The sequence below is a fragment of the Paramormyrops kingsleyae genome, chromosome 14 (genome assembly GCF_048594095.1).
Source record: "Paramormyrops kingsleyae isolate MSU_618 chromosome 14, PKINGS_0.4, whole genome shotgun sequence".
Taxonomy (NCBI): Eukaryota; Metazoa; Chordata; class Actinopteri; order Osteoglossiformes; family Mormyridae; genus Paramormyrops; species Paramormyrops kingsleyae.
Genome location: NC_132810.1, coordinates 11753672 through 11772146, shown reverse-complemented (window position 1 = coordinate 11772146; position 18475 = coordinate 11753672). Strand labels below are relative to the sequence as shown.

Genomic DNA, 18475 nt, shown 5'->3' with positions numbered 1-18475 from the left:
TCATATGATTATTATTCAAGAATAAGAGCTTTTCTGAATGACTCCATGTCTATCTGCTATTAGTAAAGGACATCATGCCAGAGTAATGGGTAAAACCAATTAATTAAAGTCTCAAAGCCGGAATCCCACATGAAAGGTATTAAAACAGCATGTGTGCACTCTATGCTTGGTCTGTCTGAGTGTGGAACTGAAACGAAACAGCAGAACTTGTTCTAATGACTTATGTTGGTTTTTGCTGTTTCACTTTTGCTCCCTAATTGAGCAAGATTGTCATGTTTATCTGCACAAGTTTGCTGTTGTAATAAAGTAGAGACAGCAAATCATCTTTTTTTTAATGTCTATTCTTAGCTGTAGAAGGTTGTCTCCAGCCTAGGAAGGGGAAAAGTGTGGCTGGTGGGGATGGACTAAGGAGGAGGGGGGGGGGGTCATGAAATATTCAGGCCCCAGCACATGGTACCTGGCTGCTGTAGCAGTGTGGGTTACTGACAGGCGATAGGGGAACCCGATAATTAATCCCCCCATCCCCAAGGTGGGCGAGGCCAAAGACCCAGAGGGCCCAGCAGGAAAGGGGGGGAGGTGGAGGAGGAGGAGGAGGAGGAGGAAGAGCAGCCCGCACACTATGCTCTGCCGGGACTGGATTTGCCAGTGTGTGTGCATCTGCCACCTCAGCCGATTCTTCCTCTGCCGGATGTCCTGTAGGTACCACTCCGCCATGCCTCTCCACCTCTGTGTCTCTCACTTGCCGCGAGGCAGTAACCGGCTTCAGCAGGGACGCGGAGGGACCGTGAGAGTGTCCGTTAAGGGTCACCAGGGCGCTTCAGACTTTGCTTTGCGTTATCTGTTACTTCACGGTTTTCTGTTAGAGCAGAGCCCTCAGCTTCCTCACGTCCAACCCTGGTCCTGAGGTAGGGGCTTGCAGTTTTCTGATCGCATCCTTCATTCTCCAGGAGCAGCAAAAAGCTGATCTGAAAAAGAGGATACAAGAAACCAAGCTTATCTGTTGAACTTAAATCCTTCGTTATTGCAGCTTTATATAGTTATTTGTGTTTTGTGTGTTTTTTAACCTCGCTTTCTTTCATGTGTGTGGAGATCATGTATGATTTCCTATTGATAGATAGATATCTTTATTGCCATTTGCACAGGTACAGGTCAGTACAAGTACATTGGAATTCTTGTGCGTATCTCCCAGAGTCATTTTTATAAAATCGAGAGACAGAGGAGAAGAGATGATTAAAGAAAATATAAAATAAAAATAAATAAAAGCAGCAAACACACTACTGTAATTGCAGGACAGAGTACGTAGATACACACTGTGTACAGATGCATATACAGGATACAGACTGCATGGCCAGGGTGGATGAGTGAATTATTTCACAGAAATAATTTTAAGACAAAAGTGGAATATTGCACGCTTGTTAGGCTATTGCACTGAAAGAGTTACCTACCTAAGAGGAAGACAGAATGAGAGTGAGGTTGTAGTGCTCTGATGTGTCTGATTGCCTCCTGTCCAGGTAATGTCCATGGGGGAAGTGGGGGGGGCTGTATTTTTTACCCACCTTAATGTCATTATAGCCATCAGTTTAACTGTGGCTGGAAACAAGCTGTTGTAGAATCGTGCTGTAGGTGGTCATGCTCTCTGGCCTGTGGTGTCTTAGGTTGTATCCTGTATTGGTTTTTGTGAGTGAAGGTTTGACACACAAGTTCTCCATAGTTTGGCTGCAGTGCCGCCGCTGACATGACAGCACATGTACGGTGGTAAATTTGAGCCGACGGGGCACCTTTGTCCAGAGGACACATGAGCTGGGTCTCCGCTCTGTTCACGCTTTGTTCCCAAAGCTGAAATTTAAGTAACAGCCACAATTAAAGAAGAGCTTCTACCACCTTGTGTGATCCAATGCCACCTGAGCGTGGCCAGTCCGCCTTTGCCCGGCATCTGTCGGCAGTCTCCGATCAGCAAGCGGAGATTTATTCATCCGTATCGTAAGGGAGACGGACAGGCTTGGTTGTTTTCATGACCAGAGGACCCAACTCTGTCCCTTCAGACTGGCCATGGTGATGCCTGACATGTGTAATGATACTGGGAAGGAGAACTAAAAGGCAACTTGGCCAGAGCTGACTGGCTTGGTTCTGTTGGGGAGTGACTGAGCTGAAGAAGCTAACCCTAAGTGTTACTCAGTACCAAGAACACAAAGATTGTATTTGTGGTTTGGGCAGGACTAGTCACCGGAACTTGCCTCCCAAGAACGAACTTGGGCCACAATGAATCTAGGGATTGGTCTCGTTCGGCGAGGATGCAACCAATGTATCCATGATATTTGGGGTGTGGCAGAAACAACATCTGGGGATTTATACTGTCCTCTGTACCTCTAGCAGTGGAAGATGATGTAAAATGGTTAAACGAGAACACGAGTATGGTCAAGTATGAGTATTGAGAAACATCGGGGCCTAGAGTCCAACTGCGATTCATCTTCGGGGATTTTATCAAGAATCCCAGGCAAATTATCAAATCCACTTAAACTCCCACTCCATCACAAGGGGGACTTTTGAGAGATCAGCTGAGGCAGCTCCAAAAAAGAACATGTATCTGCCATCTGTTCGTGCTGGTGTGTGTATGCGCACGTCTGCCTGCGGATGTCAAGGCATGCAGCCAGGACTGCACATTTCTGCATCGCTGCTGCGTGTGGCTGCATTGACTTTCCCTCGTCCTCACCACATGAAGGCAGCTCGCTGTTCACGCGTCACGGACGCTCTCGCATCGCAAACGGGCTCGCTGTTCCGTCGCGGTGACGTGGCCCCGGACCAGCCACAGGCCTGCAGGAACACGGCCCATGCTGTGTCTGCACTAACGGAAATGTATAGCGCCTTTGGGCACTAATGTACGGACTCACTGACTTCTGCTTCAGCATTGCGTCTCCTCCCCACCCGCAGCTAGGGTGACCACCTAATCCATGTCAGGAGGGACACTATGAGCTACTTCAGCTTTTACAAACTACTTTAAACCTGAAAGGCTCCTGTGTTCAGCTAAATTGTTTGGTTCATCTTGAACTTTTACTGGTTTGTTTCCTTAACTGAAAGATTCAAATTAGTGACACGTGCATGATTATATGACACTGACCAATCAGCATACAGCAAGAACTCAGTGCTAACATGAAGTCCAAGTCCTTCTAATTGAAATGGGTGAAATGGTAGTTTGCAAATCCTGTCGTAGCTCAGTGTCCCTCCTGACAGGGATTAAGGTGGTCACCTTACCTGGTACACAGTCCCTCATGTGTAGCACTGTTCTCTTGGTAAGTCCAGGCTTCCATGTGCTCCTGTGCCTCAGGAAAACATCAGCACCTTTTTGTGTAGAGCCACTGACATATTTCACATTATATTACTGGGCAAATGTCCCGGTGAGAAAGTAGCTTGTCAAGAATTGATTCAGTGTTTGAGGGACAGAGGGTAAGGTCATTTTTGGAAAAGTCTGGTGCATCTCTGCATCGAGCGATTGTTTGGCGGAGTTTGTTACTAACCCGACCTGGTGGTGAGCTGAATGCCCTCGTTGAAGGGTAACTAACCGGCACGACGGAAAGGGGCCTCACGCCCACAATAAGGCACCCTTTAGCCTCTAATAAACTTCCTTTTTGCAGCCCTTGAGGGTCACTGCGCACTCAGGCTGCAAAGTTTCCCACCTTGACCATGCGGGCAGCCACAGACCCAGAGGCATGCTGGGAGAACTCAGCGGGAATGCCTGGCTGTCCTGCCCCAAGTGCCTAATGCTGTCTGTACTCTAACGGCAAAGGCATGCTTATGGTGGTTTTACATCAAGAGCCTCACAATATAAACTCTGGGTGCACTTTTCACGCAGCACCGGGTAGGACCCAGTCTCGTCTCCGAGTTTGAGTTGTGTTTTCACAGTCGCTTTTCTGCACGGTGCTGTTGTTCTGAGTTATTTTTTTCACCTCTGGCCTTCCTGTTACCTTTTTTGAGTCTGCTCCTCAGACATCTGCTATTAATAAGATGTTTTCAGTCACCGAACTGCCGCTGAAGAGATGTGTTTTTGTTTATCACGTCATTGTCTGTAAACTCCTAACACTGTAGTGTGTGACAATCCCAGGAGGACGGCTGTTTCTGACATGCCAGAACCACCAGGCCCAGTTACTCCTTCAGGCGTCTTGCCCACTCTGATGTCGAGTCAAATGGCAGCCGGGCCTCTCCAATGTGTCTGTGTTGTTTATTTATGGAGCGGCTTCCACATGATTTTCTGTTTGCAAGAGCAGGCCAACGGCTGTGTCATTTTGGTAATAGGTTACAATAAGATCCAGAGAGATTGCTGTGAAGTCACAGCCCAGTAGGTGGCGCTGTGGAGTGGTAAACACCAATGCTCTGTTTTTGAAGTCTCATTCAGTACTATCGGTGTGGTAGACAGGGTGAGGTTAGTGTGATGAGCTTGCTGGCATTTCGGTCATGTCATGGGAAAGGTGCTGTTTTTTGGTGCTGGGTGTCGGGGGGGATAGAGATAGCTCACCCCTAGGTGGCCTTGGGGCTGTTTCCACTGCCCCCTCTTATTATTTGATTATTATTTGATTAGCATGACGAGACACCAGCAGCGAGCGAGCACATTTGGTCATGTGGTTGCTTTATGGATCGCCAGCCCAAAGTGAACCATACCCAGGCAACAGCTCAGTGTCCGAACTGGGCGAGGGGGTGTTTGTGGGGGGGGGGGAGGGGGGGTTGTTCTGAGTGTAACCATAGCCTGGATAAGTCACATGAGCTTAACCTTCAAAGGAAAAGCGGTCTGTGCAGCAGGAAGGAAATTGGCAGGAGAGCATTTTGAGGAAATTATGGGAAGGCATTGTAAATGTATCTATCTGTGATATAGATCTGATTGCATCATTGTGTCGGATTTAAGGTACCACAGTTTAAATGGACTTCATATTTGTTCACTTACATTTTGCCCAGATTACCTTAAATCCGACAAGTTACCCCGATAAGCCAGTAACCCCGCTTCGTAGTGCAGGCCACAGAGAAAGTGCGATCCGAGCCTTGGTGCCGTTGTTAAAGGCCTGTGTGAGGTGTGCTCTGAGTTAGTGGCCTCACAGCGGCTTGGGTAGGAGGAGAGCAGATTCGTGTTACGTCTGCATGGCTACAGCACAGTTCTGATGTCATCCTGCTGCTGTCACCGCAGAATGGACTTTTGGCCCCGCCCACTCACACTAACCGTATAGGTGTCCTGGTTTGTGTAACAGAAGCTGTCGTCTTTAGAAGTCTTTTTACACAAGTTACTGTGTTCTGTGTGTGTCTGTTTACATATGTGTATATATACATACATATACACACACATCATATAAACAACATTAAGAACATAAGAAATTTACAAATGAGAGGAGGCCATTCTGCCTCAGAGCCCAAGGTTTTAGCTTGCAATAATAACATAAGGCCTACCATCAATTTACATAACTTTGACCCTGTTTTTGAAAGTTCCTTTTATTTTAGGTGTTTGTTTGTGGTGAATTTCTTTTCTGTCTCTTCTCTCATTCTAGGGCTATTTTCTCTTTGTTTTCTTCATTCCCTGCTCTGTTTGGCCCTAGTATTTCTCTCCTGTACTATCCAGTTTCCTGTGACCTTGCAGCGCACGTTAAGACACCCTACTCTGTGCTCTGCCATTTCACCCACACCAAGACATCTCTCAGGGTTCGAGTCACAGAGACAGTATGATCTGCATTTAAAAAAAAAAAAATCTCTCAGCAAAAAAGAAAATCCCCTATGGTTGGTCTGAATTGTACTGCAAATTTTTCTGACTTACAAAGTGTTATTTGGCTTTCTGATATTTTAAGCCAGTTTACCCAGCATTCTCTTAAAGCTAAGCGAGTGAGATAAGTGAGAGAGAGTACCCTGGACAGAGAAAACAGACTGTGCGTTATACCATTAAATAAAATGGTTTTGATGTTTTTTGGTGCTTAGCAATGATAAATTCTTTGCAGATGTACGCCTGCACGTGTATTTGATCATAGTTCTTCAGACATTTATCTGTTAGTGTCTTTCTGTTAGCTTCTTCATAACTGTTTGATCATATTCCTTCAGATGTGACGTGTAATAATCCTTCATGCCTACATGTGTGATCAGCTCCAGTTAAACGTTGATTAGGGCCCAGTATAACAATGTTATTTCTGTGCTTCAGGTCCAGCTGTCCAACGTCCAGCCCAGAACGGGCCCACCGCAGACGACACGGAGAACCAGAGAAGGTGAGAGACCCATAGCTACCCATATCAGGATGTGCAATAAAATCCTGGCAAGAATATTTCATTAGTAGATTAAATGTAGCTTGAAAACCACATCAGTGACTAAAAGATGGAACAATAAAGGGCAGAAAACAGTACAGTGATTACAGCGCCGTGGCGAAACGACTGAATGCTTTAGTGCTAGAAACAGGGCTGGGAAGCACCTTAGACGATATTTGTGGCGCCATCTTCTGACGGGTTTTGACTTAGCCAGCCGATTAGCACGCGGCGTGCATCTTCTGAGACTGAGTGAAACTGACTGGCTAAGCTGGCGCCCCTAGAAGTCCTCACATACTCTGCGGTGTCGCCACATGACAGCTCCGCGATGTGGGGGCACCTCTAGTAGTACTCAGACCCTGTGCAGTATCGGCATAGAGCAGCTACAGCTGTTACTGTGGAGGTAACAAACCTGTACACACTTTTCTCGAAATTCTGTTCATCACCAGGAATGAAGTAAAGTTACCTGACACAACTTGAGCAAGATAAAATTTCTTTATTAAGACAAGGTGTGCAGAGTTGACAGCAGAGAAACAGAGTATCCCCAATGAAAAGAAGCAAACCCCCGAACAAAGAAAATGCTCAGGTTTTACATATTTCTGCAACTCCCCTAAAAGGCAATCTTCTGCCAAGTTGGTGAAGTCAGGGGCTCTTGTGCATGAGCAAAGTGCATGATGACCTCAAAGGTGATGATCTTGTGCGCCTCTGCATCCCTTTAGGCTCATAGCCAGTCAGCCAGTCACCATCATTTGCCCCCCACCCGTGCTGACCCCTTACATTATGTCCCCATGTTGAACAATACTATGCAATCAAGCAAATCAAACTACATAATAAACTAAACTACCCATATCCCATCATATATTTGGTCCATTAGTCTATAACATGTTCATTAGACCATATCATCCTCAAAACAGGTAAATTTAGCAAACATATGAGAACGTCAGCTTGTTTGTCTCCATTCCACATTTCTCACTGCTTTCCTGTTATCTTCCCCTGTAGGATTAAGCTCTGATTATCTTCCCAAACAGTTTCAGCTCCCAGTTTCGGGGTCAGTACATCACACACACACATGCGCATTCTTCCTGCCTGAGGGCTAAGACACTGTCACCAATGACACATTCACCAATGACACTGTCACCAATCCCAGGATGCACCTCTCCCTGGCTCTGCTGGAACTTTTTTTCCACATTAGCACACTGGGACCAAAAAAATTTGCAAATGAAGTGGCAACAGGACGACAAATATTTCAAAATGAAGTCTGTATATTCAGTATAGAAATTAAATTCTATTCAGAATCTTTGGTCATACTATTTTCCCATTGCCATATCAAAATTAATGCAATTAAAGTTCTTAAAGGTTTTAAGACTAACACTAATGTGTTTACTTTGACAGCTCTGCTTTTTAAATTAATCTTACAACCCAACAAAGGTATAGGACTGTATTGTGTGAAACCTGTTTTTAATTGTATTTCCTTTGAAGTACTTAATACTGTTATTATTATTATTATTATTGCCATTATTATTATTATTATTATTATTGTTGTTGTTGTTCCTGATATTACTAAATGTAATAATGAAATATGTGTACCCTGCGTGGGTTGGTGTCCCGTCCTGGGTTATTCCCTGCCTCTGGACCCCCAGAACCCTGCATAGGACAAGCGGGTCTGGAAAATGGATGGATGGATGGACAGAATTCATTATTCTATAATAATGTTAATAATGTTATTGCATTATTATATTATATCACACAATGAACAGCCATCATTTGCATGGATTTGTTTGCATTGGCGGTAGTGGCCGGGGGGGGGGGGGGGCACCGCAGTGAAGGTTGCCTAGGCTACTACATGGGCCTCCACCATCCCTGGCTAAAAAACAAAATGCCTCTGCTTATGTCCTAATCACTGATTGGATTTTATAGAGCTCCATCAGACGCCGCAGGTGGGATGTGGGCGGATTTGTAGGGGGCAGGGTGAAGTCAGGTGACCTGCTGATTCATTCACCTTGTTAGTGTTGCTGTAAACTTGGCCTCTGTTTATTTCTTTGGATCATGAACACACACCAAGATGGATGTGGATCCCATACTCACCTGGAGCCCGTCGCATGTCCCAAAGCTCATTTCGATTTCTGGTCTCTGTCCTCTTGGGCTTCTGCCAGAAAAAGGCGCCCTTTTGTTTTCTCTCCTCTTCGTTTGTTAAACCCCTTTCCACTCCCATGCCCAAGCGAAGCCCCCATTCCTAACACTGCCCCCCTCCGTCACATTGATTCCATCCACCATCCTGCCTGGAGCAGATCTACAAAATCACGTTGGTCTGGTACAACGAGTTTACAGATGAAACAGAGCGTGTAAACAGCCGTGACGCAAAACGCCCATCTGCTCACAGAAAGAAACAGCAAACACAGTTATTTACTCTCAAATCTGACCACTCATCATACATGGCTTCAGTTGAAGATGATCCAAGAAAGAAGATCAACTTCAGTGCTAATTAAAATGTCAGCCTGGATAAAGGTCCTGTATGGCAGTAATTTCACTTGAAAAGTAAAGTTTTTCATAGGTTAAAATTATAAAGGGAAATACTTTGTGGCAGAGTTGGAAAAATCCTCATCAGGTGCCAAAAGCTTTAGAAATTTGGCAGTCATAGTCACCCAATCCCACAACGCTACTATCCCACGTGGCCACGATTGAGATCTTGGCACAGGGCCTCCATCTAGTGGTGAGAGGAGTTACTACAATATAGGTCTCTAATAAGTGGTGTGACCCTGAGCTGGCAGGTGGTGTTCTGGGCAACCGTGACACAGCTGAAGAATTCCATTTGCTGTCCCTGTTTCCAGTGTCTGTGCATATTTTACAGCCAGCCATCCTGTTTAAAAAAAAAAAAAAAAAACAAGACAGAATGGCCTTTATTTGTCCTTAAACCAGGCGTGTCAGCTACATGAAGTTAAGAGAGACTTATTGATTGTGGTCTGGTGCAAGCAGTGCAAGAGTTCTTTATTAAATCCATTAAAAACAGTCTGGAACTGGAAATCGTGCCATCAGTCCTGCCGCCTGTGGCGGAGAATTAATATTTATTTAGCTGATGCTTTTTGTGGAATATGACACACAGGAGTGGAAAGCTTGTGGTCTGAGGGCCAGGCGGACCAGCATCTGGCTGCCCCTGCAGCAGCCGTCCTCACCCAGAGCAGCTGGGGGTCCACTGGAGCTCTGCTGGCGGTCCGTTGGGGCCACTGTGGCGTACGGGAAGCTGACGCTTCTCTCTCATTGTCCGCAGGCAGATGATGGAGCAGCAGCAGCAGATGCAGGTGCAGCTCGAGAGGGAGCGACGGACGTCTGCCTCAGGTGAGGCCCGCGAGCGGGCGAGCAGCGGGGAACGCAAAGCAGGAGGAAGAGCGACTTCCGTCTGCTCCACATTACTCACACATTGCTGTGGATGCTTCCACGTGGGGATCCAAACGTGACAGAGTGATCTGTGCCAGACTTAGTTTCACTTCAGTGTGCCGGCTGCCGGCTTGGCACGGCCTCACCTGAGCCGCCGCGTGCCGAACGGCGGCTCCCACACGGCATTCCACGTGTGCTGGTGCCCTTCTGTTTCCTTTTCCTTTGCTGTCTCCATTTTCAGTGTCACCTCTCTCGCTCTCTTTCTCTGTCGCCCACTCCTGTGTGTCCTCCTAGTCTCCACGCTGCACTTTAAGGTGTCCCCCTCCCCCTGCTCATCTGACACGCCCCCTCCTGATTATCAGCACTACAAGCCCAGCACCCTGCAGCCTCCCTCTTTTGCCAAGGTCGCCTCCTCCCCTTCTGTGTCCCGCTCCTCCTCAGCCTCGTCTCAGGACAGGGAGACTGACCCCCCCCAGCGGGTAGCCCAGCTATCGCAGCTCTCCACCTCGCTGATGTCGGCGTTCCACCCGGTGCAGCCTGGGCTGGGCTCGGCGGCCCGGCAGGTGCGGCAGATCCCGCTCTCCCCCCCCCTAACGCCTCGACATGCCAAACACGGCTGGTCCTCCCCTCGTACCTTCACCCCTCTAGCATCTTCGCCCCCAGTAACGACGGCACTGACTGTCAAGCAGGTGTGCCCCCAGCCAGTCATCCCTGTGACCCAACCCTTGTCACCCCTCCAAAACGGCCGTGGCAAAGCCCCTCCCACTGACCTTGCCTCCAATGGCAACATGGAGGACAATTACCTATCCCAGAAGTCCCCACTTCCACTCACTACCATCTACAGCCCTGAGAGTATCTTTACCCCCTGCTGCGAAGCCCTGTCCATCATGGCCGGCCACCCATCCCAGGGTCCCCCCCCTCAGTCCCAGTACACGTCCTCCTTTCCCCCTCAGCAGATCCAGTACCAGGTCATGCCCCCCTTCAGCTCCTCGCCCCCCTCTTTTATTGGGGTGGCCTTGCCCAAGAAGAGCCCCTCTCCTGCCTCTCAGGCTGCTGTGCCCAACTCCGGTAAGTGAACCGGAGCTTTATGGGGCAGGATGGGTCAGAGGTGCCCCCACGCATACAAGTGTGACTCTGCAGTGGCAAACTGAGCCTCACACCCCAGCTACTAACAAGACCTGTGTTTACAGTACACATTCCACAGGGGAAATGACCACAGGAAGATTTTACTGCAAAAAGCAATATTTCTCTCATAAAAATACTTTGGGATTAACAGGAAAGAAATGCAAGAGAGCCAGTTGATCAAGAATTTAGTCTTAGATATGTGATCAGTCAGAAGATTTGTTTGAGGTTTACAGACTCATTTCAAGGTGTGATGAGATATCGGGAGTAAAGTGAGACTGCTCTAGGACTCTGCGGGGATCTGTTTTTTAGATCCAGGTGACAAAGCTTTTCCAACCCGAGTTCTCGTGTGAAAAACGGAGACATTTGATTTCTTATCTTCCTGCTTATTTCCAGCATATCATTGGGGAAACAATGATTTTGTCACCAGCTGTATTTTCAAATGAGGCTTGTGGCAACAGCAGGTGCTGCAACATGTGTGAAGCCGGTCCGGAAGGTGGCCAGATTTTGCCATATTTTGTGACGTCCCAACGCTGTTGTTCAGAAAAAAATTAGGTGTTTATACGGGTACAGGTGGCATCGAACTTAAACATGAACACTTCCAATGAGCACAGGGCCTTAATGCTGAATCCTTTGGAAATTTACAAATGTGAACATAAATATACCAAAAACAGAAACATCAGCTTGTTTTCCGCTTTCCTGTGGTGCGGTATCCCACCTCCAAGCCCTACGGCATGGCTTCGCTGTTCCATATGGCATGCTTCATATGCATGTGAACGCTCATCCTCATTAAGCCCCTCCCTCCTTTCCCTGTGGGGGGCATGGCACAGAGACTCACCCTTCACTAACTGCTGCTCTTTCTGTGCAGGTCCCCCCATCCCAGCAGGACACCCGTCCTCCCTCTCCGCTGCCCCCCCTGCTGCGGCACCGGCACCCGTGCCCACAGGGGGGCCCCCACCCCCTCCGCCCCCACCTGGCCCCCCACCGCCCTCCACTGGGGCACCTCCACCCCCGCCCCCGCTGCCGGCTGGCGGAGGGCCTGGGGGTCACGGGGAGGGGGCCCCCTCTGGGCTGGCTGCCGCGCTGGCTGGGGCCAAACTGCGCCGAGTTCAGAGGGTGAGTTCATGCCCGCCCCCGCCCCCCGGCTGAGTTTGACCAGGCTGCTAAGCTTCTCCATGCACAGCAGGTAGCACAGACTACAGGCCAGTTTAGAGATGCAGAGAAAGCATATCGTTTCCTGGTTCCTGGAGGATTTCCTTTATATACTGGGTTATATATTAAGTTATATATTTACCTGCCATTTAGAGTAAGGGGGTAAACAGGAACACCTATTAGCCTGTGTAGAACTATATTGGCAGTGTAGATTACCTCCATGTACTGTACGCCCCCCGTATTGTTAGCTGGGTGCTGTCATGGTTACTGTACACAAACTATAAATGAGGCCTCTGTCATCACAGCATTCGCTGGGGTGGGGGAGGGTTTCTGTCAGGCTACAGAGTTTCGGTACAGAGGCTGCAGAAGGGGCAGGTCAGTGATGCCGTTTGAAGTGGCTGATTTGGGAGTTTGAAAGAGACCAAGCAAGGTCCTTATAGTGTGTCAGCCCCTGTGTGTGGATTATGTTTATATTACATTGTGGGGACCAAATGTTTTTTTTTTTAGAATTTGGTGATCAGTGGTCATTGTTGACACCACAGCACACAGTGCACAACAACGAAATGTGTCCTCTGCATTTAACCCATATGTGACAATGTGACATAGCAGGGGGCTGCTCATTCAGCACCCGGGGAGCAGTGCTTAGGGGCGGTACCTTGCTCAGGGTACCTCAGTGGTGCCTTGCTGGTCGGGGATTCGAACCTGCAAGCGTTCAATTGAGTGCGCTTCCCTACCCATTAAGCCACCACTGCCAATTTTTTTTCTTTTTTCTTTAAAAACCTGTTATCTCGACATTGTCATTGACATTATATTGTTTTAATATAGATCTGTTATTTATTATGTGTTTTATTTTGTCCTTATTTTTTCATGGTTTTATTTGTTTTTATCTATTTTTCTTAATTTTACTGTACAGCACTGTGGTCCTGCACAGGTTATTTAAAGTGCTTTATAAATAGAGCTGGATTGGATGGATTGGATTGTGGGGACCATTTTTCAGGTCTATGAATGCGATCAAAAAACTAAATGCCAGAAGTCTCGTATTTTGTTAGGTTACTTATGGTTAAGGTCAGGGCTGGGTAGGGGTTACGGTTGTCATGCTGGGATTAGAGTATTCCCCATAGAAATGAATGGAGAGTCCCCACAAAGATATAATTACAAACCTGTATGTGTGTGTTTGTGTGTGTGTGTGTGTGTGTGTGTGTGTGTGCGCACTCTCCACTAGTCTGAAGATGGGTCTTCTAGTGGTGCCAAGAATGATGCCAACCGAACAAGCGGGGGCAGTAACGGTGGCTTGATGCAGGAAATGAACGCCCTTCTTGCACGACGGTGAGAGGAAGGCAGGGGGGGGGGGGGGGGTTGGGGGGGGGGCACATGGTACTCAGATGTTGTCAGAGCCGCAGTTATCAGTGCTATGGCGCCCAGACTATCTGCACAGACAAAAGCGTTTAGGGGAACCTGCAGTCTCGATACTTATCGACGTGTCACGACGTGAAATAAGGAAACGGGAAAGGTCACATTCCTGGGTCATGGGTTGTTCCAGACATTGTACCACTGTTATTACATTTTAAGCACAAACACACTTTTGAGGGCAAAACAGGTTAAATTGTATAAGAGAATCCACCATTTGCAGATATATTTACACTGTGATGAGAGGCTTGCGTTTTATCCAGAAAAGCCCTTATGAGAAGAACTTAATGGGCGCTTATTAGCTGAGTGCCCCCCCCCCGCCCCCATGTATCTAATGTATCTGTTTGCATGTGACAGGAGGAAAGCAGCTACACAGACAGAGAAATCTGGGGACAGGAAAGAGGAAGACGGCCAAAGCGTAAGTCACTGTGACCGTGATTGCGAAGTGCAGGCAATGTCGTCCTGCGTTGGAAAGACAAGATCCGGCCTTCAGAACATAAAGTTGTACTTTCCATCATGTTACTTGAAATGAGATTACATCATCTGTGAATGCCATCCTGTTTGTGTGAAAGGTTACAAATGTCCTGTACCAAAGCAAAAGACAGAAAATGCCACATCTCATGTTATTGTTTTGTTTAATGGGCCTTATGTGTAACGGGTACTACAGCCAGCCTCCTCAATGGTACAACAGCAGGGTCACACACTGCAAAGACTGTGGTTACCTGATCAATGATTCAACCTCTACATTTTCTCCTGCCCTCTTTTATGGGACCAGATACTGTATGTATTATGGTTGGGCTTAATTACCACACTCATTACCTGAATAACTCAGATACAGTTTTCATAGTTTGGGTCCCATATCTTTGACATATATTATTTGTGTATCTCTGAGCTAAACTATTGCATAGTTTCTGTGGTGATATTTTACTATTGATTATTTTACTAATGTCACTAATATATTTATTTGTGCTCACAAGTGTCCATGAGCATGTGGTTACATACATTACTTTGGCGAAAGTGTTATCAGTCACAGAAAATGATATCTGTTGGAGTATGTCAGCTTAGCCATTTCAAAACCTCTCCTAAAATCACCACAGTATTTGCAGCAACCATCAAAGATACCAGCGAATTTCCCTACTCTACCACTTCCCCGCCTTGTTTGGCTAATCAGTGACTCATGGAGTTATCTAATGAATTAAGTTAATTAATGAATTAAGATAGTGGAGAAATTTAATGAATACATTGAATGGCTGAGGTGCCCCTAAACAGAGGCTTGGGAACCAAAGCGGTGTTAATCTAGCTATCCAGCAAGATATCAATAACTTTTTGGTGAACAGAAGAAATTCTTGTTTGTTTTTTATCGTATTACTGTTCAGTTTCACACGTTCTAATGTTAAATTGTGATTTTTTTTCTGAGAAAATATACATTTATTACCCAAATAGTAAGTCTAAGACTTTTGCACAGTACTGTATGTATGTACATAGTGTCAGGTAATGAGTTTGAATTGTGCATCTGAAATGTTAGCTTTTAACCGCGATAAATTCCTTCACAAGTAAGGTATGATGATAATTATCTCCGTAACAATTCTTGAATCTGTCTAGCCAACACTTTAATTGTATTAACTGCTAATTGCTTTCTGCAAAACAGCAATGGATTAATAATGACTTGGGCTCTGGTGTCTGTAATCTGTCTTCTATAAGGAAACATCATGAATTATTCATTAGTGAGGAATTAGTCACGCAGGACTTGTTGGAAATGTTAACTACGGCAGCTTTAATCTGCTTGTGGAAACAGGATGCTAACAGATTTTTCTTGCCGTCTCTCGGTCCTTCAGGATGATCCCAACTCCCCTGGCACTCGTGGCTCAGGTAGGCAGAATTCCACAGGTGCCACCTTTCTCCCGCCGGACTCAGTGCTCAGTTATTAAGATGCGCATTTGTTTATTCAATCAGTCACCCAGTTTACTCAGCGGAATTCCACAGGTTCCCTTCTGTCCTCTGCCCACATTCTGGCTTGCATCACTGACAACATACAAATCAGCAGAGTATTCTTTACAGTGCCTCCATAGTATCATGCCAGTTGTATACCTCTTTGTTTAGCAGGCTAACGGCTAAAGCCAGCTTGCAGATTTTCAAACAAATTGGCTGTAGGCTGATAGCGGGTTTGCCCGGTGCTAACAGAGTCCCCTAACAAGTATCATGTGAAACTAGTGGAGCAAGTGCTTCTTTTGACTTCTGTGGATACCCAGGTTCGAAATGTCACTGGGAATATCAGGAGAATCCATGTGGGAATCCCCACTTTGATTTTCATATGAAGCTTAAACAGAGGGCAGTACCTAGGAGCTAAAACGCAGGCTTTGGACAAGTAGGACATTTTAAGCAGGATTTGGCTGATATCTTCACTCTGACTCCTCACCCAACAGATGCGGTCAAGAAGCCATGGGACCGAGCCAATTCTGCAGACAAGTCCTCAGTGGTGTCAAGGTCAGCACTGTAAAATGAACATGAAAAAGCTGAGCACAGGGCAAATGTGTGCAGTTATGTCATTACAAAGTCTTCTGAGCAAGGTAACCCAGATCCAGGTACTCCAGTGCCTGAAATACTATATGAGATGCTACGCTTTGTGCTCTTTCATCCTTCTCCGAGAACTTCTCGCCTCATCAGGACCCCCTGTGCTTTTTATTTTTAGAACCTTGTTAATTTCTAATGCTTCATCCAGGACTTCTTGTTTTGTAAGCAAACTCAGGATTGTGTGTTCAGTCAGAAGGTGGGGCTGTAATTGCCCTGAAGGGCTTGAGGAGCACCTTCACCTTCTCTCTCTCTGCTCCACAAACCTGCTAAACATTATATGCCTGTAAGTTACATAAACAGCTGTTTGTTGGAGATTAGCCGGTCCCTGGGCTGGTTTCACATAAAGTATTAGTAGGTGTGGCTGACCTATTTATTTCCCCCCAGACACTATGTCATATAGCCAGAAAGGAACATCTTTCGCTTACACTTTCTGATCCGTTTATTCAGAAACCCTAGATATTGCTCATATACAGCAACTGCATTTTCAGCTGAGCTCTCTGGCACCCCCTGCTGGCCATGAGCAACAGCTCTCCCCCCCCCCCCCCCCCCCCGCACCCACCACCACCACCACCACCACCACCACATATTTAACATTTTTTATGACCCCTCACATTCGGTTGGTTCTATTTGCAACTGAAAAAAATTAAAACAACGTAAACCAGTCCACAGACATCAAAACAGTGTGAACCCCTACTTATAAGATTCAAACTGATCTCAAGGCTGTAGCAGATAAATGATGCTGTCTTTTCGGGCCACGTCTTCAACCCTGATGCCAGCCATTGTACTTTTGAACAGTTGCATAATAGAGTAAGATTGTGGAGACACAAGAGAGTGTTTCGGGGGATAGTATTAGGGAAATATTATATGGTGCATGCAGAATATGATACAGTCTGTGACTATGATTTTTAACAAAGGAGGTCGCTGATGTCATGTGTTTGCTTATTCAGGGTGAGACCAGCAGGCAGTAGCAGTGACACAGATGCCTTAGACTTTGACAGAATGAAGCAGGTAGGAACCTTGCCTTTTATCAATCAGCCACACCGGAATCATGCACAGAGTATAATCAAAGACATTTGATTTCTCACAGGGTCTTTTATACAAAGCTTAATTGCCGCTAAGTCGGGCTGCATAACAAAAGTTCACTAACAATAGTCAATTTCACGTTTATCATCTCTGCGTAATTCCATGGATTCTCTAAAGAAAGGAAAGTGTTTGGCCAGCAGTCACAGTGTCTCTGATTACAAAAGAGCCTTTTTGAAGGACCATATCCCTCCCTGCGGCATGTTAATATTATATTTATGAATGTCAGACATTTTATGAACAGACCACCTAAGATTCATCAATGTTTTCAAATGTATTGCTTTAAAATAAACACAACACAGGCTTGAATAGGTGGAGTCTCTTTCAACAGGAAATCTTGGAGGAGGTTGTACGCGAGTTACAGAAGGTGAAGGATGAGATAATTGACGGTAAGGGCTCTATATTCCACCAATATCACATGTACATCATTTTATCATTATGTTCAAAGCTCTAATTCTCACAAGTAGATATTAAACACGATTCTTAAGCAAAGTTGTAGTGATTTCAAAATCTGCATACGCATAATGTTTGCAGACCTGAAATAAATGCTTAAAAATGTAAATATATGGTTTCCCTTCAGTAATATTTTGTGATGGTGTTTCTCTGTCTCATAGCCACTCCTGTGTTCTTTGTTTCCCTTCGGCAGCCATTAGACAAGAACTTAGCAGAATCAGCACAACGTAATGCTCCGAGAGCGGGACGGACCGGGGTTTCCCAGGAGCAGTAGGGGCAGCGGAGGGGGGCCCGAATATGAGGGTCTCTCAGCTCCACTGCCACAGCATTCCGGGGGATCGTCACACGAGCATCACAAGACAGCGGGGCTGAGGGGAAGGGGGTGGGGGCAAGGAGGGAGGGGCATAGAGGACAGGGGCCAACAGATGGGGGGCAAACGGATGGAGGGCCATGCACTGATTAGCCTGCGCTCTCTTCTCCTCTCTGTGTATAACGAAATCCCTGTGGCAGCCTGCTGCTCTCTGTTAAGTCTTAAAAGAATTTTGATGAAGCTGAATTATTACTTTTTCTAGGATTTTCTTTTTTGTTTAATTATGCTATCTATTGATTTTTTTTTCAGACAGATGTTGCACACCATTTTATGTCAGCCTTTTATATTTTATATTGGTCGTTTTCTTTCCTTTGGTTATTGGTAAATACAGTTAAAAGAGGCTTGCTTTATAGTCACCTGACCTCAGCACCATTTTCAGATCAGATCTTTTTTTGCCAACATGGAGGTATTGAATTCACTGGAGTAGTAACTTAAGGAAAAGTTTGAATGTGAGTTTGTTGTGAAGGAAATAGAAAGTGTATGGATATTGCTTAACCTTAAAGTGCAAGGAAGACCATGGTTATGTGTGATTATGTTGTTATTCAGGCGTTTATTGGCTGCAAGATATGGTGAAGTACCGTTCGTTTTAATATATCCCTTTTTAACCAAGTGCTTCCTGGTTTAAGAAAAAAAGAAAAGTTTTAAATCCATTTAAATAAAACTGTGAACAACAATGGCAGGTGCTTGAAGC

General features: G+C 46.0%; 1 protein-coding gene across 8 annotated transcripts in view; it reads left to right on the top strand.

Moving 5' to 3' along the window:
* evla (Enah/Vasp-like a) overlaps positions 1 to 18458 on the top strand; it is a 67289-nt gene extending 48831 nt beyond the window's left edge. For 5 of the 8 annotated variants that reach the window (XM_023828319.2, XM_072699314.1, XM_023828317.2 and 2 more), the window contains 11 exons: positions 6161 to 6224; positions 9523 to 9590; positions 9924 to 10697; positions 11620 to 11867; positions 13126 to 13229; positions 13668 to 13728; positions 15146 to 15179; positions 15734 to 15794; positions 16829 to 16889; positions 17293 to 17350; positions 17608 to 18458. In XM_023828319.2, coding sequence (XP_023684087.1) covers positions 6161 to 6224; positions 9523 to 9590; positions 9924 to 10697; positions 11620 to 11867; positions 13126 to 13229; positions 13668 to 13728; positions 15146 to 15179; positions 15734 to 15794; positions 16829 to 16889; positions 17293 to 17350; positions 17608 to 17645 — 1571 coding nt within the window. In that variant the 3' untranslated portion in view covers positions 17646 to 18458. Of the gene's footprint in view, positions 1 to 564; positions 696 to 6160; positions 6225 to 9522; positions 9591 to 9923; positions 10698 to 11619; positions 11868 to 13125; positions 13230 to 13667; positions 13729 to 15145; positions 15180 to 15733; positions 15795 to 16828; positions 16890 to 17292; positions 17351 to 17607 lie in introns of those variants that run through there. The other 3 variants (XM_023828321.2, XM_023828320.2, XM_023828324.2) reach the window with 3 other exon arrangements.
* The last annotated feature ends 17 nt before the right edge of the window (positions 18459 to 18475 follow it).